The sequence below is a fragment of the Symphalangus syndactylus genome, chromosome 5 (assembly GCF_028878055.3).
Source record: "Symphalangus syndactylus isolate Jambi chromosome 5, NHGRI_mSymSyn1-v2.1_pri, whole genome shotgun sequence".
Classification (NCBI taxonomy): domain Eukaryota; kingdom Metazoa; phylum Chordata; class Mammalia; order Primates; family Hylobatidae; genus Symphalangus; species Symphalangus syndactylus.
The window spans coordinates 85,528,053-85,551,076 of NC_072427.2; the positions used below are offsets into that span (position 1 = coordinate 85,528,053).

Consider the following 23,024-nt stretch of genomic DNA (forward strand, 5'->3'; position numbering starts at 1 on the left):
TCGGCTGGCTTGTGTGTAACTTTTCAGGAATCTGGCAGGTCAACTAAATGAGATATGACTTTAAGTGAAAATACGCTAAAAGCACAATCTTCAGAGATATGCTGTCATTAAAAATTAATCTGGGATTACAGTTAACATTGTGAAAGATACCATGGTAAGCTTGTTAAGAGATCCTGCCGGCATCCTCCTGCTGTGTGCCTATCTTGAGCTCTGTGCGCCATCTTGTCAATGAAGGCAGTTGTTCTGTGCTTTCTCAGATTCTGTATTTGTCAGTTAGGCATCCAGTCCTCACAGGATCAATTCTATTAAGTACATTTTCTTATTCCTAATGCTTTGGCATTTGTGGGCCTTACAGACACAGAGAGAGACTGGCCCTCCCAGGGCTTAGAGCCAGCACAGGGTTCCAGGCAGGCGGTCGGTTCTACCCACCTCCCTTATCTAACTTCCTGCCTGCCCTAAATCACCCCAGGGCCTGTTAGCAGGCAGCTAGTGAGCTCTCCTACAGCCCAGGCCCCACTGGAACTGTTCACACTAGCCAGTCCTACACTGGTGCCCTGCCCTGCCTTTCCCACAGAAACCCCACTCAGGCTCTGTCCTGGGCTTTCCTGTGGCTCCTTTCTGCCCCTTGACTGACACCAGTGTGCCCCGTGGGCCTGCTTGGCGCAAGTGCCCCTCCTCTAGGAAACGCAAGTAATAAAAATCTCCTTTCAGTGGCAGAGGCCTCTTGGGATCTGGTTCCTTCGTCACCTCCACATGCTACAATTCTATGGGCACAAAGGAGACAGAACAGTTCTCAAGACCTCCTTGGTTTAACAATACCAAGTCTACTGGGGCTCCTTTTAGACTAGTCTATAAAACACAAAAGCATGCTAGTTTCCTGACTATCACACTGTATAATCCTGTTTGATATTTGTTCTGCATTCATATAAAAAGTTAGACTAAAATAGCATTTACATATATTTTGCCTTCATTTTCATAAAGAGATCATTTGGTTTTTTCCTCATCAAATGACAGAGCCCAATGCACAGTAAATCTTCCTAACATCAAAAAACGCATATTTTTGGTTTCTTGAATGTCAGAGTAATTTAGACTCTCCCGGCATGACAAGACAAGTGGTGCCCTAATCGTCGTAAATTTGTGTGCCAGCAAGTGGAAAGGTGCCCTGGTGGGGCACTGGCTCTCTTACTGCATATTAATTCATTTTGTAGTCATTTCACATGAAGTTACCAGAATTGAAGTAATGCCCTCACAACATAGCTATGGTTCTCTTCCTTCTCCTTCCCAGTTCTTTCTTCTACCTTTAGAATTATTTAAGAGAAACATAAAAATAGAATGTCTGATTCATGAGAATCCAGAAATTCAAAGCAGAATAGCAATGATTTACTGTATCAGGTATGGTTTCTATGATCATTAAACTGACAGTTTACAATTTTAATAAGATACCTTAAAGCTCTTTTTTCCCAACTTTAAAAGTCCATCAATTTCTGACTTCAGCTGCCATGTCTTTGCAAGTTAATAACTGCTTAATTCTAGGAGAATGTCACAAATAGCCATACACCATTTAGCATCTGACATTCCTGGTATCTAATTAATTTTATTTTTATCTATGTCCTCAGAGTAAAGTTCTAAAATTTAATGTTCCCAGAATATTAATTTAGGAAAACTCTTAAAAGCATTTTTCTACTCTTATAAGAAGGGGAAATATGAGTTTATTAGAATTCTAAAATCTCTATGAGAATAATTTACTCACTATTTACATAAAATCAACACATGGGAAATTGTAACATTACTTAACATAATATTAAGGTACCTCGGAAATGTCTGTTAATAAGAAAAGTAGCAAATATTCATTCATCTAGCTATTTACTGAGCATCTACTATGTGCCAGTACTGTCCTAAATGCCTGAGATACATCAGTGAACAAAAAGACGTTAACATCTGCTTTCCTGAAGCTTATGTTCTAATAAGGAAAAAAAAGACAACTGACAATGGAGACAACGGGGGTCATAAAAGATTAACTGCCATCAAGTGTCAGGGGACAACAGTGGCTGTTATTCTAGGATGACAGCTGGATGTAGGAGGGCAGTAGTGGCAATGCCATTGTGGAAAAGACTGCAACAAGGTGGTGAGGAAGCTGGCCATAAGACAGCTGGGAAGAGTGTTCTCTTCTGGGAGGAGTGAGGAAGGGAAGATGGAAGGTTCTAGGTAGCCGCAGCACCTGAAACTGCCCAGGAACAGCCAGGCGGCCAGACTGACAGCAGCACAGTTAACAGAGAGTGAGAGGAGACAGAGGCCCAGTGGCTCTGCACATGGGACCCCCTGGGCCACAGTGAGGACATGGCAGTCATATGGTGGCAAGAGACTGTGGCAGCATCTTGAACATGGGCTTTAATCTAGCTCTGACCTAGTTTTAAAAGGAACACTCAGGCCAGAGTAGGGGACAGGGGCACAAGAGGAGTGTCCTGAAGGCACCGCCCACAGGCCTCCTGGCTGCCATGTAGGATAGAAGAGAAAGGATAGGCCACTTTCAGCCTGAGAGCCTGGAAGGAAGGAGCTGCTGAGATGGGAAGATTATGGCAAGAGCAAGGGAATGAGAATTTGGATGTCTTAAGTTGTGGAGGTCTACAGATGCCTCAGAGAAGATGCTGCTGGACTTGGGGTCTGAGTTTGGAGAGCAGGGGGAAGGTGTGGGACTCACCTGCAGAGGTGATGCTGGGTGCGATTCCTGAGTGAGGAGCACAGTGCTAGGAGGTTAGGAGAAGAAGAAGCAGGGAGCCAGGAAGGGCACCTGCCGAAGCAGAGGGCACAGGAAAAGTCGATTGAGCGATGGCCACCTGCCAATCACTACACATGCATTTGCTCATTTAAACGTCATCAAATCTCAGTAAAGGAGACTGAGGTTTCAGAGCAGCAGCCTGGACACGGCTGCTACTTGTTTTACAAGCATCACAGATGCCATTCAAGCTTTGGCCTTTGTGGGTGGAGACTGCACAGATGTGCAGCATGGCCACGGTTTCGGTAAAGCAGTAACCAGCACAGAGTCACGAGCTGGTCCCCCTGATCAAAGCCCTGCTCCCTCTTCTATTAGCCAAGGGCCTTAGGCAATTTCTTACCTTCTGGGCCCCTCAGATCCCCCTGCAAAACACATGACGGAGCCAGGCCACACCCCTGAGTTCATGGGGGGACCAAGTGAGGACGCCGCTTAGGCTACAGCAGTTGCACCCCCAGTAGACAGATCCCACATGGCTCCCACCACCTCATGGGGAGGAGCCTGGCAGCCAGCAGGGCTGAGTTGCTGCCCAAGGTCACATGTTGGCCACGTGCTAGGACCCACTCCAAATCCAGAGCTCTCCAACCTGGGGACCCACACTCCACCCCACTACAATGTTGCCCAGTTAAAGAAAAAACACAGCTACTTGAGTTTATTTTCTCAATTAAGATTCCTTACAATATTAAGTCAAATAACATACACATATTTCTTTACATGAACACATTTCTGTTTTCTGAATGAGAATGGTTTCAAACAGAACAGACTAAGTATAACTTTCAGTCTACTTGCAACATTCCTCTACTTCTTCAAACAAATGAATTCAATTAAGCTTTTTCCATTGGCTTTAAAGGTTACTTTACCAGGCAACTTAGGGTTACAAATCAAAGTCTACACTTCTCAAATGAGTATAGCAGGTGTTCGATTTGAAAAACAAAAAGAAGGCAGGAGCCCAAAAAAATAAGACACTTGAATTGAGGGACCTTAATTAGCTGCAGTAGCATAATGTGGCTTAAAGCAAGCAAGCACACACAGACAGTGACCAAGGGTGGCTCAGGTAACCCAGGGGTAGATAAGGTAACCCAGGGGTAGACAAGGTGACCCAGAGTGGCCAAAGCGGCCCAGGGGTGGCTAAGGACACCCAGAGGTGGCTACAGTGGCCCAGCGGTGGCTAAGTGACCCACAAACAGCTAAGCTGACCATGAGTGACTAAGGTGAGAGGGTGGCTAAGGTGACCCACAAATGGCTAAGGTGATCCTGGGGTAGCTAAGGTGACTCACTGGTGGCTGAGGTAACCCACAGGTGGCTAGGGTGGCCCTGGGATGGCTAAGGAGACCCTGTGGTGACTAAGGTGACCCTGTGGTGGCTAACATGGCCCAGGCGTGGCTACGGCGACCCAAGGATGCTAAGGTGACCCTGGGGTGGCTGAAGGGACCCACGGGTGGCGAAGGTAGCCCACAGGTAGCTCAGGTGGTACTATGCTAGCAGCAGAGGACAACTCAAACCTAGGAGGACTATCACCCTTGAAGGACAGCTCCATCCCCATTTACAGACTCTGGGAAACTTTTTAAATTCTTATGAGCTCTGAATATAAATCTGATACTAAACTGGAACATACATTGACAGGTATTTCTTTAAAGATTCTTAGGCATTATTTAAAAACAATGCTTTCTATAACTGGCTACTAAAAATAAAACACAATGGCAATCCTTTGAAATATATTCTGTAAAACCGCTACTACATATTTAGATCATGAGAGTATAGGCTAATTTTTTGCATTTTAACATAATGATTACCTATTTGGAATATTAAGCTTAAAACAACAGAATCATAAAATTACGTTACACAAAGACTACACTGCAAAGTAACAACTTTTTTTTTTGAGACAGGGTCTCGCTCTGTCGCCCAGGCTGGAGTGCAGTGGCACAATCTCGGCTCATTGCCACCCGTCTCCTGGGATCAAGCAATTCTCCCACCTCAGCCTCTCGAGTAGCTGGGACTACAGGAGTGCGCCACCACACCTGGCCAATTTATTTTTACTTTTATTTTTTGTACACACAGGGTTTCATCATGTTACCCAGACTGGTCTCCAACTCCTGGGCTTAAGCAATCCTCCTGTCTCAGCCTCCCAAAGTTCTAGGATTATAGGCTTGAGCCACCACACCCGGCCACAATTTTTAGAACTGCAAAAGATGTACAAAACTTCTCATTCCACAACACAATCAGCCCCTTCTGCAGACTTAATTTATTATATCAAATTTATAAAGTACTTGATAAAATTTTATTACAATTCAGATCACTCACTGAATTAAACCAGCTATAAGTATTCCATCTCATTGCTTCATGGGTCCTCTAAATGGTAAAAATAAAGCCAGGGAACAGAAAGTTTTCTGAAGGAAATTGGCTTCTGGACGCACATTGGGAATGCGCACACACACACACACACACATACACACTCACACACACACACGCACAGATGGTGTAAAGACAGGTTTGTCCTGGTGGCCACCGCTCAGAACGCCACTCAGAACGCCACTGAGCCTCTTCCACTGTCTTAGAAGCGGCCCTACAGCACCATCTGCTGTTCTGCAGAGGTCACTCAACGCTCCACACCACAGCAACCAAGCCAGGAGCCACCCAGAAGCTACAAGGCACGGGCTGCCAGGGGCCGACCTGTACCTCACAGCCTGGTCCAGGTGCTCTGCTGAATACAAACCATCTGACAGGACATCAACATCAGACAAGGTCGCCCTGGGCCCTGATGGGTAGGACACCTGCACGGGGTAAGAGGAAACTTTTTGGGGTAAGAAGAATATTCTCTACCCCAGCTGCTTGGTGGTGTGGTCAGAATATATCAGAGTGCACACTTTAGAAGAATGATTTTTGGCTGGGTTGAGGTGGGTGGATCACCCGAGGTCAGGAGTTCGAGACCAGCCTGGCCAACATGGCAACACCCCATCTCTACTAAAAATACAAAATTAGCCAGGCGTGGTGGCAGGCGCCTGTAATCCCAGCTACTAGGGAGGCTGAGGCAGGAGAATTGCTTGAGTCCGGAAGGCAGAGGTTGCAGTGAGCAGAGATCATGCCATTGCACTCTAACCTGGGCGACAAAAGCGAAACTCTGTGACAAAAAAAAAAAAAAAAAAAAAAAAAAGAGTTTTATTGTCTGTACATTTTACCTCAGTAAATCCAATTTTAAAAAAATCAGAGATCCCAGAAGAAAACAAATTCTATAAGAAAGGTAAGTCTCAATTTGAAATAAAATAGAAAATACATGTATTTCAAGAAGAATGAATTAAATGGGTTCCAAGAAACAGAATGAATAAGCTGGAAAAGGCTGGAGACAGCGTAAGAAAGGCAGTGGTCCCTCTCAACAAGAGGACACAGAGAGGCAGAAGTGCTGATGCTCAGGGCCCACGGGCGTACACGGCCCCACACTACCACTCACCGCTCTCGCCGCGCCCAACAGGCACCTTCCCTGCCCCACGTGACAGAGGAGGAAGCTGAGCAGGGGAGTTGAGGCACTTGCTCGACCGCTGGATCCAAACTCAACTCCATTCCCCACTCTGCTCTACCACTCCATGCCAGGCAAGAATTTGGGAAAAAGAGAAAATGGAGCCAAAAAATCAAGGAAACCAGGAAAAAGAGAAAACGGAACCAAAAAGTCAAGTATACCAAATCCAAGTATAAAGCAAATTAAACTGTGGCATGACTTTCAGCAATCGTCATAATAAGTGCCATTTATGAATTTGGAACTTTGATTGAACCAAGGTTACAGAACAGAAAAAGTTTTCTACTTTGGTAACACAGAAGACAAACAAGGCTGGGCGCAGTGACTCACGCCTGTAATCCCAGCACAGTGGGAGGCTGAGGTAGGTGGATCACCTGAGCCCAGGAGTTCAAGACCAACCTGGGCAACACAGCAAAACCCCGTCTCTACAAAAACTACAAAAATTAGCCGGGCGTGGTGGCATGCGCCTATAGTCTCAGCTACTCAGGAGGCTGAGGCAGGAGAATCGCTTGAACCTGAGAGGCAGAGCTTGAAGTGAGCCAAGATTGTGCCACTGCACTCCAGCCTAGGCAACAGAGCGAGACTCTGTCTTAAAAAAAAAAAAAAAAAGACAACTAACTGACAGAGGTCAGACAAACTGACACCACCGAGGAGGTGAGGGCCAGATAAGTGCTTCTGCTGCCTTCCACGCAGGAAACTGAGAGGCCGCCCAGTGCCCACAGGCCATGAGCACATGGGCCACTCAGTCTCTAGGATGACCAGCAGGGGGTGTGGCTTCAGGCTTGGTAAGCTGATCCAGTGCTCGTCCTCAAGCCCTTTACCCTGCCCTCTATCAAGGGTGCCACAAGAATGACAGGCTCGTTTTCTCAGTCTCTTTTGTGACTAAAGCTGGCCACAAAACACACTTCTGGCCAAGGAGAAAGACATAGTTCTGGTGAAAGACAAGTGAAAATATGCTGGGGGCTTCCGCAATGTCTCTGACAAAAGGAACAGACAAGAGCTCCACGGCCTGCTCCTTCTCAGTTGTTCTGCCTTAAACATAGATGTGATGTCTAAAGCTGCTGCTGCTGTACTGCAGCGATACTCACCCAGGGCCCTAACATGGCTGAACTCCGAACTAGCTCTAGTAAACTCCTCCCTCTGGATTACTTATGACATAATAAGTGTGTATATACATCCAAGGTGTGTAAGATGCTGTGAGTCATGCTGTGACTTTCACCCAGAATCAATCCTAAATGATACAGGAAAAGAAGGTTGGAGAAACGTCAGGGAGCTAAATCCTCCTCCATGTGAACTAATAGTGCACAGATAATGTCTAAAGTTCATAAATCAAACAATAGCAAGTGCAGGATGCAGCCCTTTCTCTTGGTTAAGCTCCTACTATGTTGCATCTCTGTCACTTACAGCCAATCCTAATACTAATTAATATAGAAATACAAATATCTAAAATGCATTTTAAAAAATCAGTGATGCCGCTGAGGAGGGCAAGAGCTATACTCTATCGCTTCTCATCAAAAGCCCTTCTAAGTTGGAGGGCATCACTTCCATAGAAATTGAAATTAAGCACAGGTCTGCTCTCTTCCTGCCCCCAGCAGGCCCAGCCTCTCCCTCCCCTCCAGCCCATCAGGCTTCTGGAGTCTTATCCTGAGCCCCTCCTGCCTGGGGTGCCCACCTCCCATGCCATCTGCCTGGAAAACACACCCAGCTTTCCAGACTTGCTGCAACCCTACATCCATGAACTCTCCTGCCCTGCCTCCTGGACACACCTCCTTCCATCTCCACTTTCCTCACAGTGCCACCATCATCACAGGCTTCCTCCCCTCCACACCCACCAGGCTGTTCACACGCAGTGGGCAGAGACTGTATCTGAACCCTCAGTGCCTCAATCAGGGGCAAGGCAGAGGCCAAGCTCCACCACTGAACGCAGACATCCTCACGCCGTCCTCTGAAGAGACTTCAAATGTTTTATTTTAAATTGGATTGATGGGCCTTCACTCATCAGGGGACTGTTGGTCACTAAAGCACAAAGCTCCTGTCACACCCAAAGGGCCACACGTACCCTCAGATCAAGGAAGGGTGGCCAAGGGGCAGGAATGGCCAAGAGCCCCACCCCCACCACCAGCATGGCGATGGTGTAGGTTAAGAAGGGGGTCAGGAGTCATCAGTCTTCCAGAACTCTCCACAAATCTGGATCAGGAGGGGCTGCAGGCTGGAACCTCAGCCTCCAGCACCTTACACGGGGGAATCTGTCCACAAGAGGGAGCTGCTGTGTCACTCTGAGTCCCTCCATGTAGAAAAAGCCTTTGGGAAATACTGAACAGAAGTAAATTCAGATTGTCCTGGATCTACACATGAATCTTCTCACTTCTTTCCTTTTACACACACACCAGTCTTCAAGGTCTGGATTCATTACTTTTAGTTTAGTCATGCCCAGAGCACAGCAAAGCTAAAAGAAAATTACCAGTTTCTAAGAACTTCAGATATTTATGATTTTACACCCAACAGTGTATATTTTGTTAAATTCTTATCTATTCAAGTCATACTTCTGTGGTTAATTGTGTACTTCTTCAGAACCTTAAAGCCACATATAAACCGGGAATCCAGCAACGTCTTAGGAATTTTTTTAACTTGATGCTGTTTAAACCAAGCTTTACTCAGATTATTTTTTAAGTAGAAAACAATCCCAAGTCACAAACTCCCTTGTTCCACACCTACCAGTGTCCCTGGCCCCTGCGGAACACCAGCTGGGGGCGGGCTTCTCCCTGCAGTGCACACACCAAGCAACCTGGGGGAGAGCGGCCGGGTGCCTCCTCTGGGTGTGGGAACACCCCTGCTCTCCCAGCAGCCGCTGGCTGGCGGGGCAGCTCTACTGTTTTCTACCCCCTACCAGCTGTCACCACAGGACTGGACTGTCCCCACATTTGTCCTCAGGCCTCGGTCAGTGCCTCCCCACAGGGGCTCAGTATATGTTTGTTGTTAAAGGAATGACTCTCTCTTGAGCGCTGCTACAGGTTCTGAAACATGATGCCGGGTGTAGCAAACATCACGACTCCACAGCCCACTTCACAAGCAGCAGTTCCACTTGTTTGCACCACTTGATATTATTTTCCCTAAATCTGGTGTATCTGTAGTTCTTCCCCGTCATCTCAGCTTAGGCTGAGGCCCCAGGTCTGAGGAAGAAGCATGCTAAGGGTCCACATGTTTTTAAGAGCAGGGTCCCCTGCCCATTATGTAGAGATTGCTGGAAGCCTGGAAAGCCTGCCCCGCTGTCCCTCACTCATTCCTGCACGAGGGCACCTGATGGGAGGCCAGAACCAGAGCTCAGAGACCAGTGGACCTGTCCTAAGAGAGCGAGTCCTCACAGCAGCTGGCCATCAAGAAGGGGAGGGAGCTCGTGGTCCTCCACTCCTTCCCCTGGTTTTACTCCCCTCTCTCCCATCCCTCTGATCCCTCCCACCCCCATGGGCCCGGGGACACCACAGGATGAACACAGGCGCATATGACTCACACTGTGTCCCTGCTCTGATGCTGCCTAGTCCCATGGCTGCTGGTGGCCTCTAAAATTAGAAGGGTCTTTGGAAAGGGGCTGTGCATGGTCAGATTTTCAGGACAGCACTCAGCTTCACCCACCCCCATCACAGAGGACCCACCGGGGAGGGTGAGGGGCAGCACAGTCTCCACCGGGCCCACCTGCAGTCCAGGACCACAGGACCCACGGAGGGCCCTCTTGACTGTGGCCACACCTTTCTGCTGACATTCTACACTTCCTATGTTTTTTTCCAATTTCTCTAATACATTTCTAAATGTGGATGGCAGGCTTGTCAGTTCCAGAAAGCCTTTCTTGCACTCTGCCTTCATCTTCTGAGGCCTCACTTTGCTTTTCGACCTAAATTAGGTCCTGTCTCTTCCAGTCTTTCTGCTTCATTAGGGGCTACTCTGTCCATCTACCGCTCACGGTTTTGAGGTCACCAACTCAGGACCCCGTATCTGCGTGCACCGACAGGCAGGCAGCACACAGTGGTCCTGCTGACAGGCGGGCAGTACACAGTGGTCCTGCTGAAAGCAGCAGTTTGGTCTTTTCCTCTTAAATCACTGAGTCCTCTGAGAATCCCTGGAAGGAGATATTCTCCACCTGTTTATGGTTTTAACTCCCCTCGGTATGCAGCCACACTAAGGGGTGCCGGGAGGATGCAGACAGCTGGCAGTCGTTGTCATTCTGGCAGGCCGGTCAGCACATAGAGTGTGGAGGCCTCTGCCAAGGAACAGGGAGGAGGGCTCTCTCTGCCCTGTGGGTTTGAATGCAGCCAAAGCATCTTGGGATCTGGAAATCCTGCCCAGCACACAGTCCTCCAAAAGACCTTCCAATTCCAGAATTAGTAGAACTGGCAACCCAGACAAGGCCCCACCAGCAAGCAGGCCCCTTAGAGCAGGCCTGCCCATTTCTATAAACCTTAGGCTTTGCAGAACACTTATGGTCTCTGTCGCAGAATCTTCCTTTTCTGTTTGTTTTATAACTACTTAAAAATGTAAAAACCATCCTTAGCTTTCAGGTCCCAGAATCTGCTCACAGGCCACAGCCGGCCAGTCCCTGCCCTAGAAGACCCACCTGGGCATCTGCAGAGGCAGCTCTGCCCAGGCGGCAGGGGACTCACCCAGCTGTCAGCGGAGCCAGGGATGTGGTGCTGGGTACCCCTGACCACAAATGCCATCACCCACTGACCTGGATGGCAAGGCGTCTTCATCCTCGGGATCTTCATCACTCATGAGCCTGGCCTCTAGGGGTCCTCAACGCTCGCTGGATGAATGAGCGTGTGCTCATTGGCCATTTCAATTGCATCTTTTGTACAAAAAAAAAAAAAAAATCTGTGCAAGTCTTTTGCCCCAAATTCCACTGTACTGCCTTGTCCATAGGGATCTGTAGGATTCTTCATGTACTGTGGACCCTGAACACTAAGCCAGGCCTCTGTCAGGCATATGCCTCTGCTGGGCGCACACACCTCTGCCAGGTGCACACACCCATGTCAGACACACACACACACACACATCAGGCACACACACCCCTAGTGTATGTACCCCTGCTGGGCGCCCACATACCCATGTCAGACACACTCACTCCTGTCAGGTGCACACACCCATCGGGCACACACACCACTGTCGGGGGCACACACCACTGTCGGGCACACACACCCATCGGGCGCACACACCACTGTCGGGCGCACACACCACTGTTGGGCACACATACCCGTTGGGTGCACACACCACTGTCGGGCACATACCCAGCAGGCGCACACACCACTGTCGGGCACACACCCATTGGGCACACACACCATCGGGCACACACCTCTTTCAGGTACACACCTGTCAGGTACAGGTAAGACAAATTCTTTTCTCAGTCAGTGTAGTGTTAGCATCCTGCCCCTGGGATACACACCTTGCAGGCAGGAGGAACTGTGAACATGATGGGATATAGTGTTATATAAGGCAAAGGTGAAGGGATGTTACAGATGCAATTAAGGCACCTCATCAGCTGACTGAGTTCATCAAAAGGGAGATTTTCCTGGGTGGGCCTGGCCTGATCAGGTAAACCCCTGAAGGATGAGAGAAGTCAGAGAGGAAAGGAAGAGGGGAGACCCTGCCTATACGTCTTGAGAGGCAAACTGCCATGCTGGGAAGAGGGCCACAGGGCAGGGTCTATGAACCGTCTCCAGGAGCCAAGCGCCACAGGCCTACGGTCACAAGGAACTGAGCTCTGCCAAGAGCCAGTGGGCCTGAAGAGGCCCCTCAGTCAGATGCAACGGCAGCCCCTGCTCAATACAGGCACCCTAACTACTGACACTTCAAGGAACAGAATCAGGGGCTCAGGCTTCTGAACAGAGGCTGACACCCCTTCGACCACTGTCCGATTCCACCAGGGAAATGAGCCGGGCTCACCAGGGCTTTGCACCCAGAAGCACATGACTATGAAAACTTGACAAGTGAGCCACCACCCAGCAGACAGGAAGTAAGTAAGACTGGAGGAGCTGGCAGGGAAACGCTGACTGTGGCTTTGGAATATTGTTGGTATTCTCTTTAATGGTGTATTTTCTAATGTGCGCTCAAGGAAGCCCCTTCTCTTTCTTCTTCGTCTATCTCTAGCCCTAAATCCAGTAGACCCTGCTTTCAAAGCTGAAATAAAACACTCTCTAGGTAACATCTTACTCTCCTGAACTTTCAGAATTCAGGAATACTCATGCTAAGACACTTTACCCTTCCTGACAACAGAGTTTACTGCATAGGTTCAGTAAGAATTTGTCCTCCTTTTTACTTGGATGTAACTGGACAAAAAAAATATGCCATCAACCCCACATCTGGAGTGTCACATCTGAAAGTGAATCCCTCACACCCCCTAAGCCCACCCACAGGAAGGATCTGTGCCCTGTGGAGCCAGTGCCCACCCAGCCCCCACAAGGCAGCAGGCCTGGTCCCTGTTCTATAACTTATGGGGGCCCAGAAAATTGTGAGGGCCTCAAGTTAAAGAAGTTCAATATTTTTAAAGACTATGGGCAAAACCTGGTGTGGATACATTTCTTGGGTCTGGTTTCCTAGTTCCAGGGTAGAAGAACAAATAAAAGCAATCTTAAAACTCTCTGGAATGATAGAGGCTACTGGAAAAGCCATCTTAGTTCCTCACAAAGCTTCAGACAGAAATGAATCCTCTGACCTGGCCAGCTGCTCTCCCCCTGCTGACCTTCCAATAGGACGCCACGTGCCTGAGCACCGCTGAGCTGATGTGAATCAATCAGGCCCAACACCACACTGACAGCTTCCTGGTGACAGGGGTCATGCCAGAAAAGCACATTCAGAGACTTCTCGTTCTTAGCCAAATTTTTACTTTAAAATTTCAGTAATCTTTAGGAATATTTAGATACTAAAACATCACCTTTGCTCAGTTGGTTACGTTAGTCAATAAGTTACTTTGAAGGAAGAAAAATGTCAAGTTTTTGTCACAATATCTGAGGATCCAGAATTAGCGCCCTTACAATAATGTGCTTCATTCGAAGGCCCTCATTGGCCTGACCATCCACCCGGACTGCCCATCTCCAGAACCTCCACACAAAGAAGAACCCTGCAGAGGCTTGCGGAGCTCTGCACCAGGACACTGCCAGGCTCCAGGACAGAGGTCAGCACACAGGACACCCCAGGGAGGGCACCTCCACGCTGTGTAAGCCTTGAATGACGGCTCTCTCCTTCTGGCCCCAAGAGCCCCTCTGAAAAGTGCCAGCCCCTAAAGACGCAGCTGCCTCTTGGCACTGGGCTCCATGCCCCTCCTCACTTATCCTTTCAGTCAAGGCTTCAAGAGAACTTTAGTTCCTGACCAGTCGGTCAGGCGGCCACACCACACTGTGCACAGAGCAGGAGGTGGCAGCGATGCCTGGTGGTAGCAACAGGTAGCAACATGAGGAGTGGCTTAGGCATCATAGTGATATGGGCACTCCTAAACCTCCTGGAGGGAGCAGGGCCACCCCGGAAACAAAGAACTGTCCTGCACAAAAGGACTTCCATGCAGGGGGAGAGGCTGCTCATAATTCTCTAAGCCCAGGCCCAGCTGTGTTTTGGATTGACACAATGCATTTTTCTATACTTTTAACATACACTCAATGTTCCAGAAATACAGAGACCACCTAGAGACAGGGAAGACTGAACACTACTTCCTTCAGGGTTGACCATTTCAGAAAGTAATGCCACTCAGCTCTATTGCTTATGGTTTTCAGGTCACCAACTCAGTACCTACCCCACATCTGCCTGCACTGACAGGCCCACACCACTCAGTGGTCCGAGTGAAAGCAGCAGTGCCTAAATGTTCACACAGTGGTGTAGAAAAGTATTTTATTATGTATCTTTAGTTTCTCTTTATATTACATTTGAGCATGACACTGCTTTTTAACATTATATGGCTATACTTATGTAAGGTAATATCTTCTGTGAACTTCATTTTAAAAGAAAAAGATGCGTTAATAAATATTTGTTACAAAAAGAAGATGTGGTGTGTGGTGGCAATGAGAAAGACTGAGAAAGCTTTCCAAGCTTAAACAAGAGTCAAGGTTTCCTGAAGCCCTCCTCAGCAATTCCTCTTGCGCAGGGGAATTACTATAGGAATTCTATCTATTGTATCCCCCCAAGATGTTCCAGCCTCAGAAGATAATCTCATGTATAAAAACACAAGAAATAACTGCAGTCTTTTCAAGCAAAAAGAAAGGCAAAAACAGTGAGTCTGCCTGAAACTAAAAATAACACCCCACACCCCTACAGTGCGACCTGTGGCTACATTGCACAGACAGCACTAAGGCAGGACCCGGGAGGGAGGCTCAGAGGGAAACCAGACGGTGCAGTGAGGCTGAGGACGGCCGCGCTTCCAAAGATTTTCCAGCCAAAATCTTTCATGTTTATTTATTTCTATTTCCCTGAAAAGGGAAAAGAATAACATGCCAAACTGTTTGCTGCTGAAATTAGTTCTTATTTTATGAAAGAAAGGAAATACACGATTTCTATTCGCAGCTAACATTTAGTAACACAGAATCAGGAGGAGGAGATATGACTCATCATGTCGTAATATTTTATAATTTCCAGGTCTTCAGTTTTGCTTTCTCAGCACATGCTTTAGATATCTCCTTCTGGCCTGATTATTTTTTCTATGCTTTTAAGAACAATTTATTGGTGCAAAGGATTATAAATAATTCATTTCTCCAATGCACAGTTACATTATATAAAAATACTTGCTATTTCACATATATGGCATAATTAATGCAATGCTTTACTTCTGTGGCATGTTAAAAATAGGTAGTCACAAATCAACACTTAACTTAGCAATATTAAACCACAATGTCTCTTTCAGAATCATTCCAACTCTGGGATCCTCATTCTTTCAATAACCTCTGGTTACAGAGAAGCTGATTTCCTATCACTAATTAAGCTAAAAGAAGCGCTATGGCTGAAAATAAAATTCCATCCCACTGGCACAAGCCACGATAAAGGTGACCTGATTTTGACCTTCCCATATTTGGACTGCCTGTGTACCCAAAAAAAAAGCATCGGTTGAAGATAAAGCCTCCTTTAAAGGTCTCACTAGGGAACCAGTTACCTGAAATTCCTGACATTTACAGACAGAAATGGCAAGCAGGATCTTTGCTGGCACAAACTCAAAACCCAGTAGTCAGACACGGGCGTGTCTCTAGTCCCCAAAGACGGTGTCCTCGTAGGCTGCCAGCCACTCTCATCCAACCACACTCATGCCCTGGTGACCGCCCTCTCCCCATGGCTCTGCACCAGCCACTCCCATCTGTCCACACTCATGCCCCGGTGACCGCTCCCTCCCCACAGCTCTGCATGCCATCCCAAACTCCCAGGTGGGAGCACGGCTGTCCTCTCCCTACATGTCCAGTGAGCGGCTCACATGAGAGCTGCCAAGCGAGCTCCTGGTCCCTGCCATGCCCAGAGGGCATCTGAGGCCCAGTGGGCGCTCGTCAATATCCACAGAGCAAACGACATAGGAGCACACCCGCGTTCTTCATGCCAACAGCAGCCCTCTGACACTTTCTCTTTCCCCTCATCTCATCTGAACCCATGAAAAAGCTTCCCTGGAAATGTACAACTGGACTTCCTGAGTTAGTCACTCCGCTGCTCATAAGTAAATTAATCTGACACCATACTAATTTTACTGGGATTTTAGTATTTGTCACAACTTCTCTCAAAAGCAGACGCTGAATCATGGGATCGTCACCAAAAATAAGTACTAAAGAAATGTTCTTTTTTTTTTTGAGAAAGAGTCTTGCTCTGTCACCCAGGCTAGAATGCAATGGCATGATCTCAGCTCACTGCAGCCTCCCGGGTTCAAGCGATTCTCCTGCCTCAGTCTCCCAAGGCTGGGACTACAAGCGTGCACCATCATACCTGGCTAATTTTTGTATTTTTGGTAGAGATGGGGTTTTGTCACGTTGGCCAGGCTGGTCTCGAACTCCTGGCCTCAAGTAATCTGCCTGCCTCAGCCTCCCAATGTGCTGGGGTTACAGGAAAATTTTCTTTTAATTACTCCTAAGAAAATAATAATTGATGGTAAAAGGCTTTCACCAAGTCTAGTGCCTGGCATGAAGCACTGACTCAATAAATGGTGAACTGACCCCAAAGAGGGCAGCAGGTGCCACACACGCCACTGGAGGGCAGCAGGCACCACCCCCGAACCAGCAGGAGGGACTCATGGGTGAGCTAAGGCTGCAGTAAGATTAGAAACGAACCAACAGTAACAGATCGTCTGTGCTGGGAAGTATTCAATAAAGCATCTTTCAAAAGCAAGCCAAAAGGCTTAATTAAGCAGTTTATATCAAGAAAAAGGCATTTCTACCAGTCAGATTTGATCAGATCTTTACAGGTTTTTACTCACCTTGAAATTTGTCTAGCTTTATGTCTGCTCTGATCCCAAGGCAGCTTCCTTCAGTGCGAGCGGACTGAGAGAATATCTCAGCAGGACTGAAGTAACCAGAACTCCGCGCTTGGCCAGTGTGTCTCCTTCAGTCGCCCCTTAAGCTCTCCATGCCAGCTTGAAAGGCTCCACTCTGTGTAACAGAGAGATTCAGTAACTTCACACTTGTTTGATTCAGTATCAAAAGCTTTGTCACCATTTCAGAAGTGAACTCTGTAACAATAAATACTCTCCATGAAAAGTCTTCTAAATACAAATTTAACTTATTTTAAATGTATTCTTCCGAATCTGTAAAGGGGATATGCGCAATCCATCACACCTCCTTCCATCTGCCCGCAGCAGGTAGAGGCACATGCGACAGACGGAGCCAGATCATTGCCGGTCCAACATCTCGGCATCAGCGGCACCAGGCCACACACTGAGGACTGGAGTCTCAGGCAGAATCTCACATGTACTCATCTTTTTTACAATTCAATATGCACACACCCCTACACATGCACACATGTGAATGTGAGTCCAGTTACAGAGACGCACCATCCCTGCGCTTGCTCTGCCCAGGTTTGGAAGCTACAGGCCACCTCTGCTTCTGAAGCAGAGGCTGTGAAACAGTATCTCCATCTCGTTTCTGCTCTGTGTGAAAGCGTTTTCAACCACCAAGCCATTAAAGAAAATGTTTCAACATGCTAATATAATGATAAGACCTCAATATGAAGTATTAAAATTTTCTTCCTGAAAAGCAAACTGATATCCAAAAGAAGGGGAAGTCTGCAATAGGTTTCTCCATTGCAGAGTTCCAAAGAGAAGTCTCTGGGAGCTGTGTCCAGGGGTGAGCGGGTTTCTGAGTGGGAACCTGGAGGAAGGAGGTGAAGTGTGGGATAAGGTGCGTGTGAAAGTGGCTCGACTCTCGCTATGCAGACTTGGCCAGGCCATCACAATGCGTTCCTGCTGCCCTGGTCGCTGCTGCAGTCCTCAGAGCAGATTGGAGGCTACCTTCCAAACCTTCCACCTGTGACCAGCTGACATACATCTAGAACACATGTCAGCTCGTCTGCTGGGACAGACCTAAGACACAGAGACAAGCTCACCTGTGTTCTGCACTAGCACCACCAAGTCAAATGGGCTGTCACTGAAAATGCTCTATCAGCCTGGAATTACAGGTCACAGTCATCTTGTCCAGCACAGAGAATGAAGGCCACATGTCCAGAACTGTCCCCACTATCAATGACCCCCATCATCACCACACCAGATTCAAGCTCCCAAATCACCCTCCCCAGCGTTCCCAATCACCACGCCTGGGTGGAGAGTGTCAAGAAGTGCAAGGACGTTGGCCTCTGACCTTCACCGTTGCCTCCACTCAATCCGAATCCAACTCCACCACAGCCCCTCCCCAGTGGGCAGAGAGCAAGGGCCCCGAGTGAGCATGAGCCAAACAAGCTTCTCTGGAGGTGGCACCTAGCCCCTCCCTCAATCCAAAGAGCCACAAAGAAGTAAAATCCATTCTAGAAGCTTTACACACCAAAAAGTCCACCGCCTAAACAGAGAAAGAAAAACACAGCAGAAAGGACATGAAACCAAGATTTACAGAACTGCATTCTAGTGCCCACATCACGTCCCACCAACTCTGCAAGCCTGGCCAAGAAATCTGACCTCCCTGGGCCATCTGCAGGATGGGAAACTGCATGGGAAGCCCAGCTACTTTGAGGATGGAGCAGGTGATATGCGGGGTGGGTTTTGGAAGCTGCAAAGTCTAAACATCAAGTGTGAGAATGGTTGCCTCCAATTTGAGTATACTCATACCAACTGAGGTAAAACTGCCATACTTGCCAGGGGTATTGCAAGGGGTTTCAGGAAAGCCATGGCTTCCACGGAAGAGGGGTCCAGGCCACACCCTAGACCACAGCCTTGCAGCCGTGTGACTTGAACAGTGACTCAGCCCCTTCCAGGCTTGCTCCTATGAGGACAGGACGAGGACACAAGAACACCCGCCGCAGATGGTGCCGTGAGGATTAAATGGAGGAACAGATGTAGAGTGCTTGGCCCCGTGACTAAGATCACAGTAGGGGCGCAATGAAAGATGGTCAAAAACACCGGAGTCTTTTTGTCATGGAGGCAGTGGAGAGGAGCAGGTGACAGAGACAGTAGACAGCGGCTGAAAAAACAAAACAGTGGAGAGATGGAAGATCCGCACAACACAATTAACAAGCTGCACGGCGGTCACACGCAAGACGCTGCTCCTAACAGTGCATCATACATCAGCTCCTCAAGGACACATGAGCCACTTCTAAAAATAGACCATATCCCAGCCATAAAGAAAATCTCAACATATTTCAAGTGGCTGAAATCAGACAGAGCTCATCCTCTGATCATAATACAATGAGCCTAGAAATTAATAACCCAAGTATAACTAGAAAGTCCCCATATGTTTGAGAGTTAAGCAATACACTTCTAAATAATCCATAGACAAAAGAAAATAATCACAGTAGAAAACAAAATTTTTAGAACTTAAAACTAGAAGAGATTATGTACAGAATTGTGTGGCACACAGATAAGGCAGTACATCAGAGGGACCTTTACAGCTCTGTGCTCAAGCTAGAATAGGAGTAAAAAAATTAAAGAGTGCCTACTTGAACAAGTCAGGGAGAGAAGAACAAAGTAAGCTCAAAGAAAACAGAAAAAGGGAACTAGTAAGAAATTCAACCTGTATTAATTACATATAATGGCAGGTACACAAAGATAAACATTGGTTCTTTGAAAAGATAATGCAGTGAACCAGTGATCTCTGGCAAGACTCATGGAAACACAGAAAGGGAACACAAGAGGAAAAGCCCAAATTAACCAGCCTTGGAATTGAATGGGAGGGCAGGAAGGCCTGATGGCCACAATGTGACTCTCCTGTCCTTGTATGGGAAGATCTTACTTGCCCCCAATGAGTCCCAGCAGGCGGGTGACTGCTCTGGCCCATCGAACGCAGTAGATGTGGTACTGCCAGGTCCAGACCAGCACTTGAAGAGGATGCCAGCTTCCACCTCCTATTTCTTGGAACACTGTCTCTGGGGAGCCAACTCAGATGCTCTGAAGAGATCATAGGGGCTACATGCAGAGAAAGACGTCTAGTCAGCCCCAGGCGGGAGCCAGCCACCTCACTGAAGAAGCCTTCTCATACAGGACATTGAGAAGAACCAAGAAAGCCAGCCAACAGCCAGAACCAGAGCTCTAGACACTCAGGCTACCTGGCTGAGCATTAATAAAGTGATTGTTGTTTTATGTCACTAAGTTGGGAATGGGTCATCAGGCGGCAAGAGAAACCAAAATGGAATTATCTCTTAAACTCTGACAACACTAAAAATATAATAAGAGGCTTTATAAACTTTATTCCAAAAAGCTTGTAAGCTTAGGTTAAACGAAGAAACTCCAAGAGAAATACAACTTATTAGGCTGGGTGCGGTGGCTCACGTCTGTCATCCCAGCACTCTGGGAGGCTGAGGCAGGTGGATCACTTGAGCCCAGGAGTTTAAGACAAGCCTGAGCAACATAGCAAAACCATCTGTACTAAAAATACAAAAATCAGCCAGGCGTGGTGACACACGCCTGTCATCCCAGCTACTTTGGAGGCTGAGGTGTGAGAAATCACCTGAGCCTGAGTGGTCGAGGCTGCAGTGAGCTGAGATTGCACCACTGCACTCCGGCCTGGGCAACCAGAGTGAGACCCTGTCACACACATACACACACACACACACACAGATCACCATTTAAAAAGAAAAGAAATACAACTTATTAACAGTAACTCAGGAGGAAATAGAAAATCTGACAAAACTACGAACATTAAAGAATTAGAAGCCAGGTGCAGTAGCTCACGCATGGAATCCAAGCACTTTGGGAGGCCGAGGCAGGCAGACTGAGCCCAGGAATTCAAGATCAGTCCTGGCAACATAGTGAGACCTTGTCTCTACAAAAAAAAATAAAGAAAATTAGCCAGGTGTGGTGGCGTGCACCTGTAGTCACAGCTACTCAGAAAGCTGAGGCAGGAGGATCGTTTGAGCTCAGGAGGCAAAGGCTGCAGTGAGCCAAAATTGTACCATCACACGCTAGAGCCTGGCAGACAGAATGAGACCTTGTCTTAAGAAAAAGAAAAGAGAAGAAAAGGGAAGGAAGGAAGGAATGCAGGGAGGGAGGGAGGGAGGGATTATAGTCAATAAACAAAAATCATCCTGGGAAGAACACTCCATGCCTAGATGGCTTCTCTAGAAAGTGAATCCAACATTCAACAAGACACTTCTGTGAAGAAGATGAGAAGGAAGCAGTAAGTCAACCTTACAAATACAGTGTAAACATCCTATACAAAATGTGATCACACTCAATCCAATAATATTTTTAAAGTGATCAATCAAACATGATTAAGATGAATTTATGATGGGAATGCAAACATGATTTAATGTATGAAAATCAATTTATGTAGTCCACTTCATTAATAAATCAAGAGAAACACAAAAGAATATACTGATGACTCCCCTTGGATAAAGTTCCATCACAGGCAAAACTGAACTACATTGACTGGGGATGCATTCTTACATGGTAAAATTAAAAAGAAAAGGACAGTATTATTTCAAAATATAGGATATCACAAAACACAGTGGCTCACACTTATAATCCCAGCACTCTGGGAGACCAAGGCAGGAGATCACTTGAGGCCAGGAGTTCAAGATCAGCCTAGGCAACACATGGAAACCCCATCTCTACAAAAAATTAAAAACTCAGTGACGCATGGTGGTGTGCGCCTGTGGTGCCAGCTACTCAGCAGGCTAAGGCGGGAGGACTGCTTGAGCCTGGGAGTTCAAGGCTGCAGTGAGCCATAATCCTGCCACTGCACTCCAGCCTGAGTGACAGAGTCAGACACTGTCTCAAAAACAAACAAAAAGGCCAGCATAATGGCTCACATCTGTAAGCCCAGCACTTTGGGAGACAGAGGCGGAAGGATCACTTGAGCCCAAGAGTTCAAGAACAGCCTGGGCAACACAGGGAGACACTATCTCTACAAAAAGTAAACAAAATTAGCCCAGAGTGGTGGCTCATGTCTGTAATCCCAAGTGCTCTGGAAGCTGCGGTGAGAGGATCACCTATGCCTAGGAAGTTGAGACTGCAGAGAACTGTGATCACAACACTGCATTCCGGCCTGGGCCACAGAGCAAAACACTGTCTCAAAATAATAATAATTATAATTAATTATACACACACACACACACACACACACACACTCATAGTGTATATCAGATGTGTCAGATGGATGAGGGGGAGTTATCAGGGAGGAGCATGAAGGAAACTGTGAGGTACACAATGTCTATTTAACCTGGGTGAGAGTTACATGGGCATGCAATTAAAATTATTCTCTTATATATGTGTCCATGTTCATGAAAGGTATCTCACAATACAAATGTATTAGAAAACAAATAATCAGTCAACAGAATAAAAAAAAAAATGCCAGCAATGACAACTGGCATTTACACAGTACTATCAATAACAATGGGACCAAGCAGCTGCTGTATGATCAACCATATGAAACAACTAACCAACCACTGCAACCAGCTAACTGTCTGCCACGGTCTCAGATAAGAGCTAAGGAACCACAGGTGCAGAAGAGTTATGAGATTATGCGAAAAGGCAACTAGAAACTTTATGTTCCTCACACAAAAAAGACAGACTGAGGAGACTACGTTCAAGGAGATCGTGGCTGGAGGTGCTAAGAAGCAAGCTCACAAGCTACGGCCAAGAGTTTCAACCTGCGCCATTTTCTCCATTTGCCTTGAGCCATCCTGTGAAACTGGTGGGGAGTGAGCCACCCGAAAGGGTGGATGGGGAAAGGGAAGTACTGTGGGATAGGCAGCTCTGCACGTCTCCCACCTCCGCCCACTGACATGCCAGGGGCCAGCAGCTCAGCTTCAACCCCAGCACCACCACCTTTCCAGAGCTTTCTCTGGGTGACCGCTCCTAGTCACAGGACATCCTGTTCTGAAAATAGCATGACTCCAAATTCGTCAAGCTGAAGGGGTTTCCACAATGGGTTTATATCCCACTATCTCCTAACAAAGGGAAATTCTAGTGCCACAGCAATGCTATGAAAACAGGGACCACTGAGGATTTAACATGCCTTGTACCAATAGCAAGTACACTGCAAGTTGTATTAAAACACATTTATCATTCACAGCACTTGATGGATTTACTGTGCCAGTAATAATCATATTGATTAAATGAAGCAATTGTGTTTCCTTTTAAAGTGATATTTATCATTATAATTTAAT

At 47.1% G+C, this 23,024-nt stretch overlaps 1 protein-coding gene across 9 annotated transcripts in view; it reads right to left on the bottom strand.

Moving 5' to 3' along the window:
• The window catches only part of ADARB1 (adenosine deaminase RNA specific B1), a 155,114-nt gene that overhangs the window by 84,155 nt on the left and 47,935 nt on the right, over nucleotides 1–23,024 (bottom strand). For 6 of the 9 annotated variants that reach the window (XR_008657895.2, XM_055279945.2, XM_055279942.2 and 3 more), the window contains exons 2-3: nucleotides 16,693–16,864; nucleotides 10,999–11,115 (exon numbers count right to left, since the gene is read on the bottom strand). The exons of 1 other annotated variant lie outside the window; for it this stretch is intronic. Coding sequence is in view for 5 of the 8 variants with exons in the window: in XM_055279945.2 (XP_055135920.1) it covers nucleotides 10,999–11,035 (37 nt within the window). In the remaining 3 variants the exon portion in view is untranslated. Of the gene's footprint in view, nucleotides 1–2,698; nucleotides 2,789–10,998; nucleotides 11,116–16,692; nucleotides 16,865–23,024 lie in introns of all 9 variants that reach the window. 2 more of the 9 variants (XM_055279947.2, XM_055279946.2) reach the window with 2 other exon arrangements.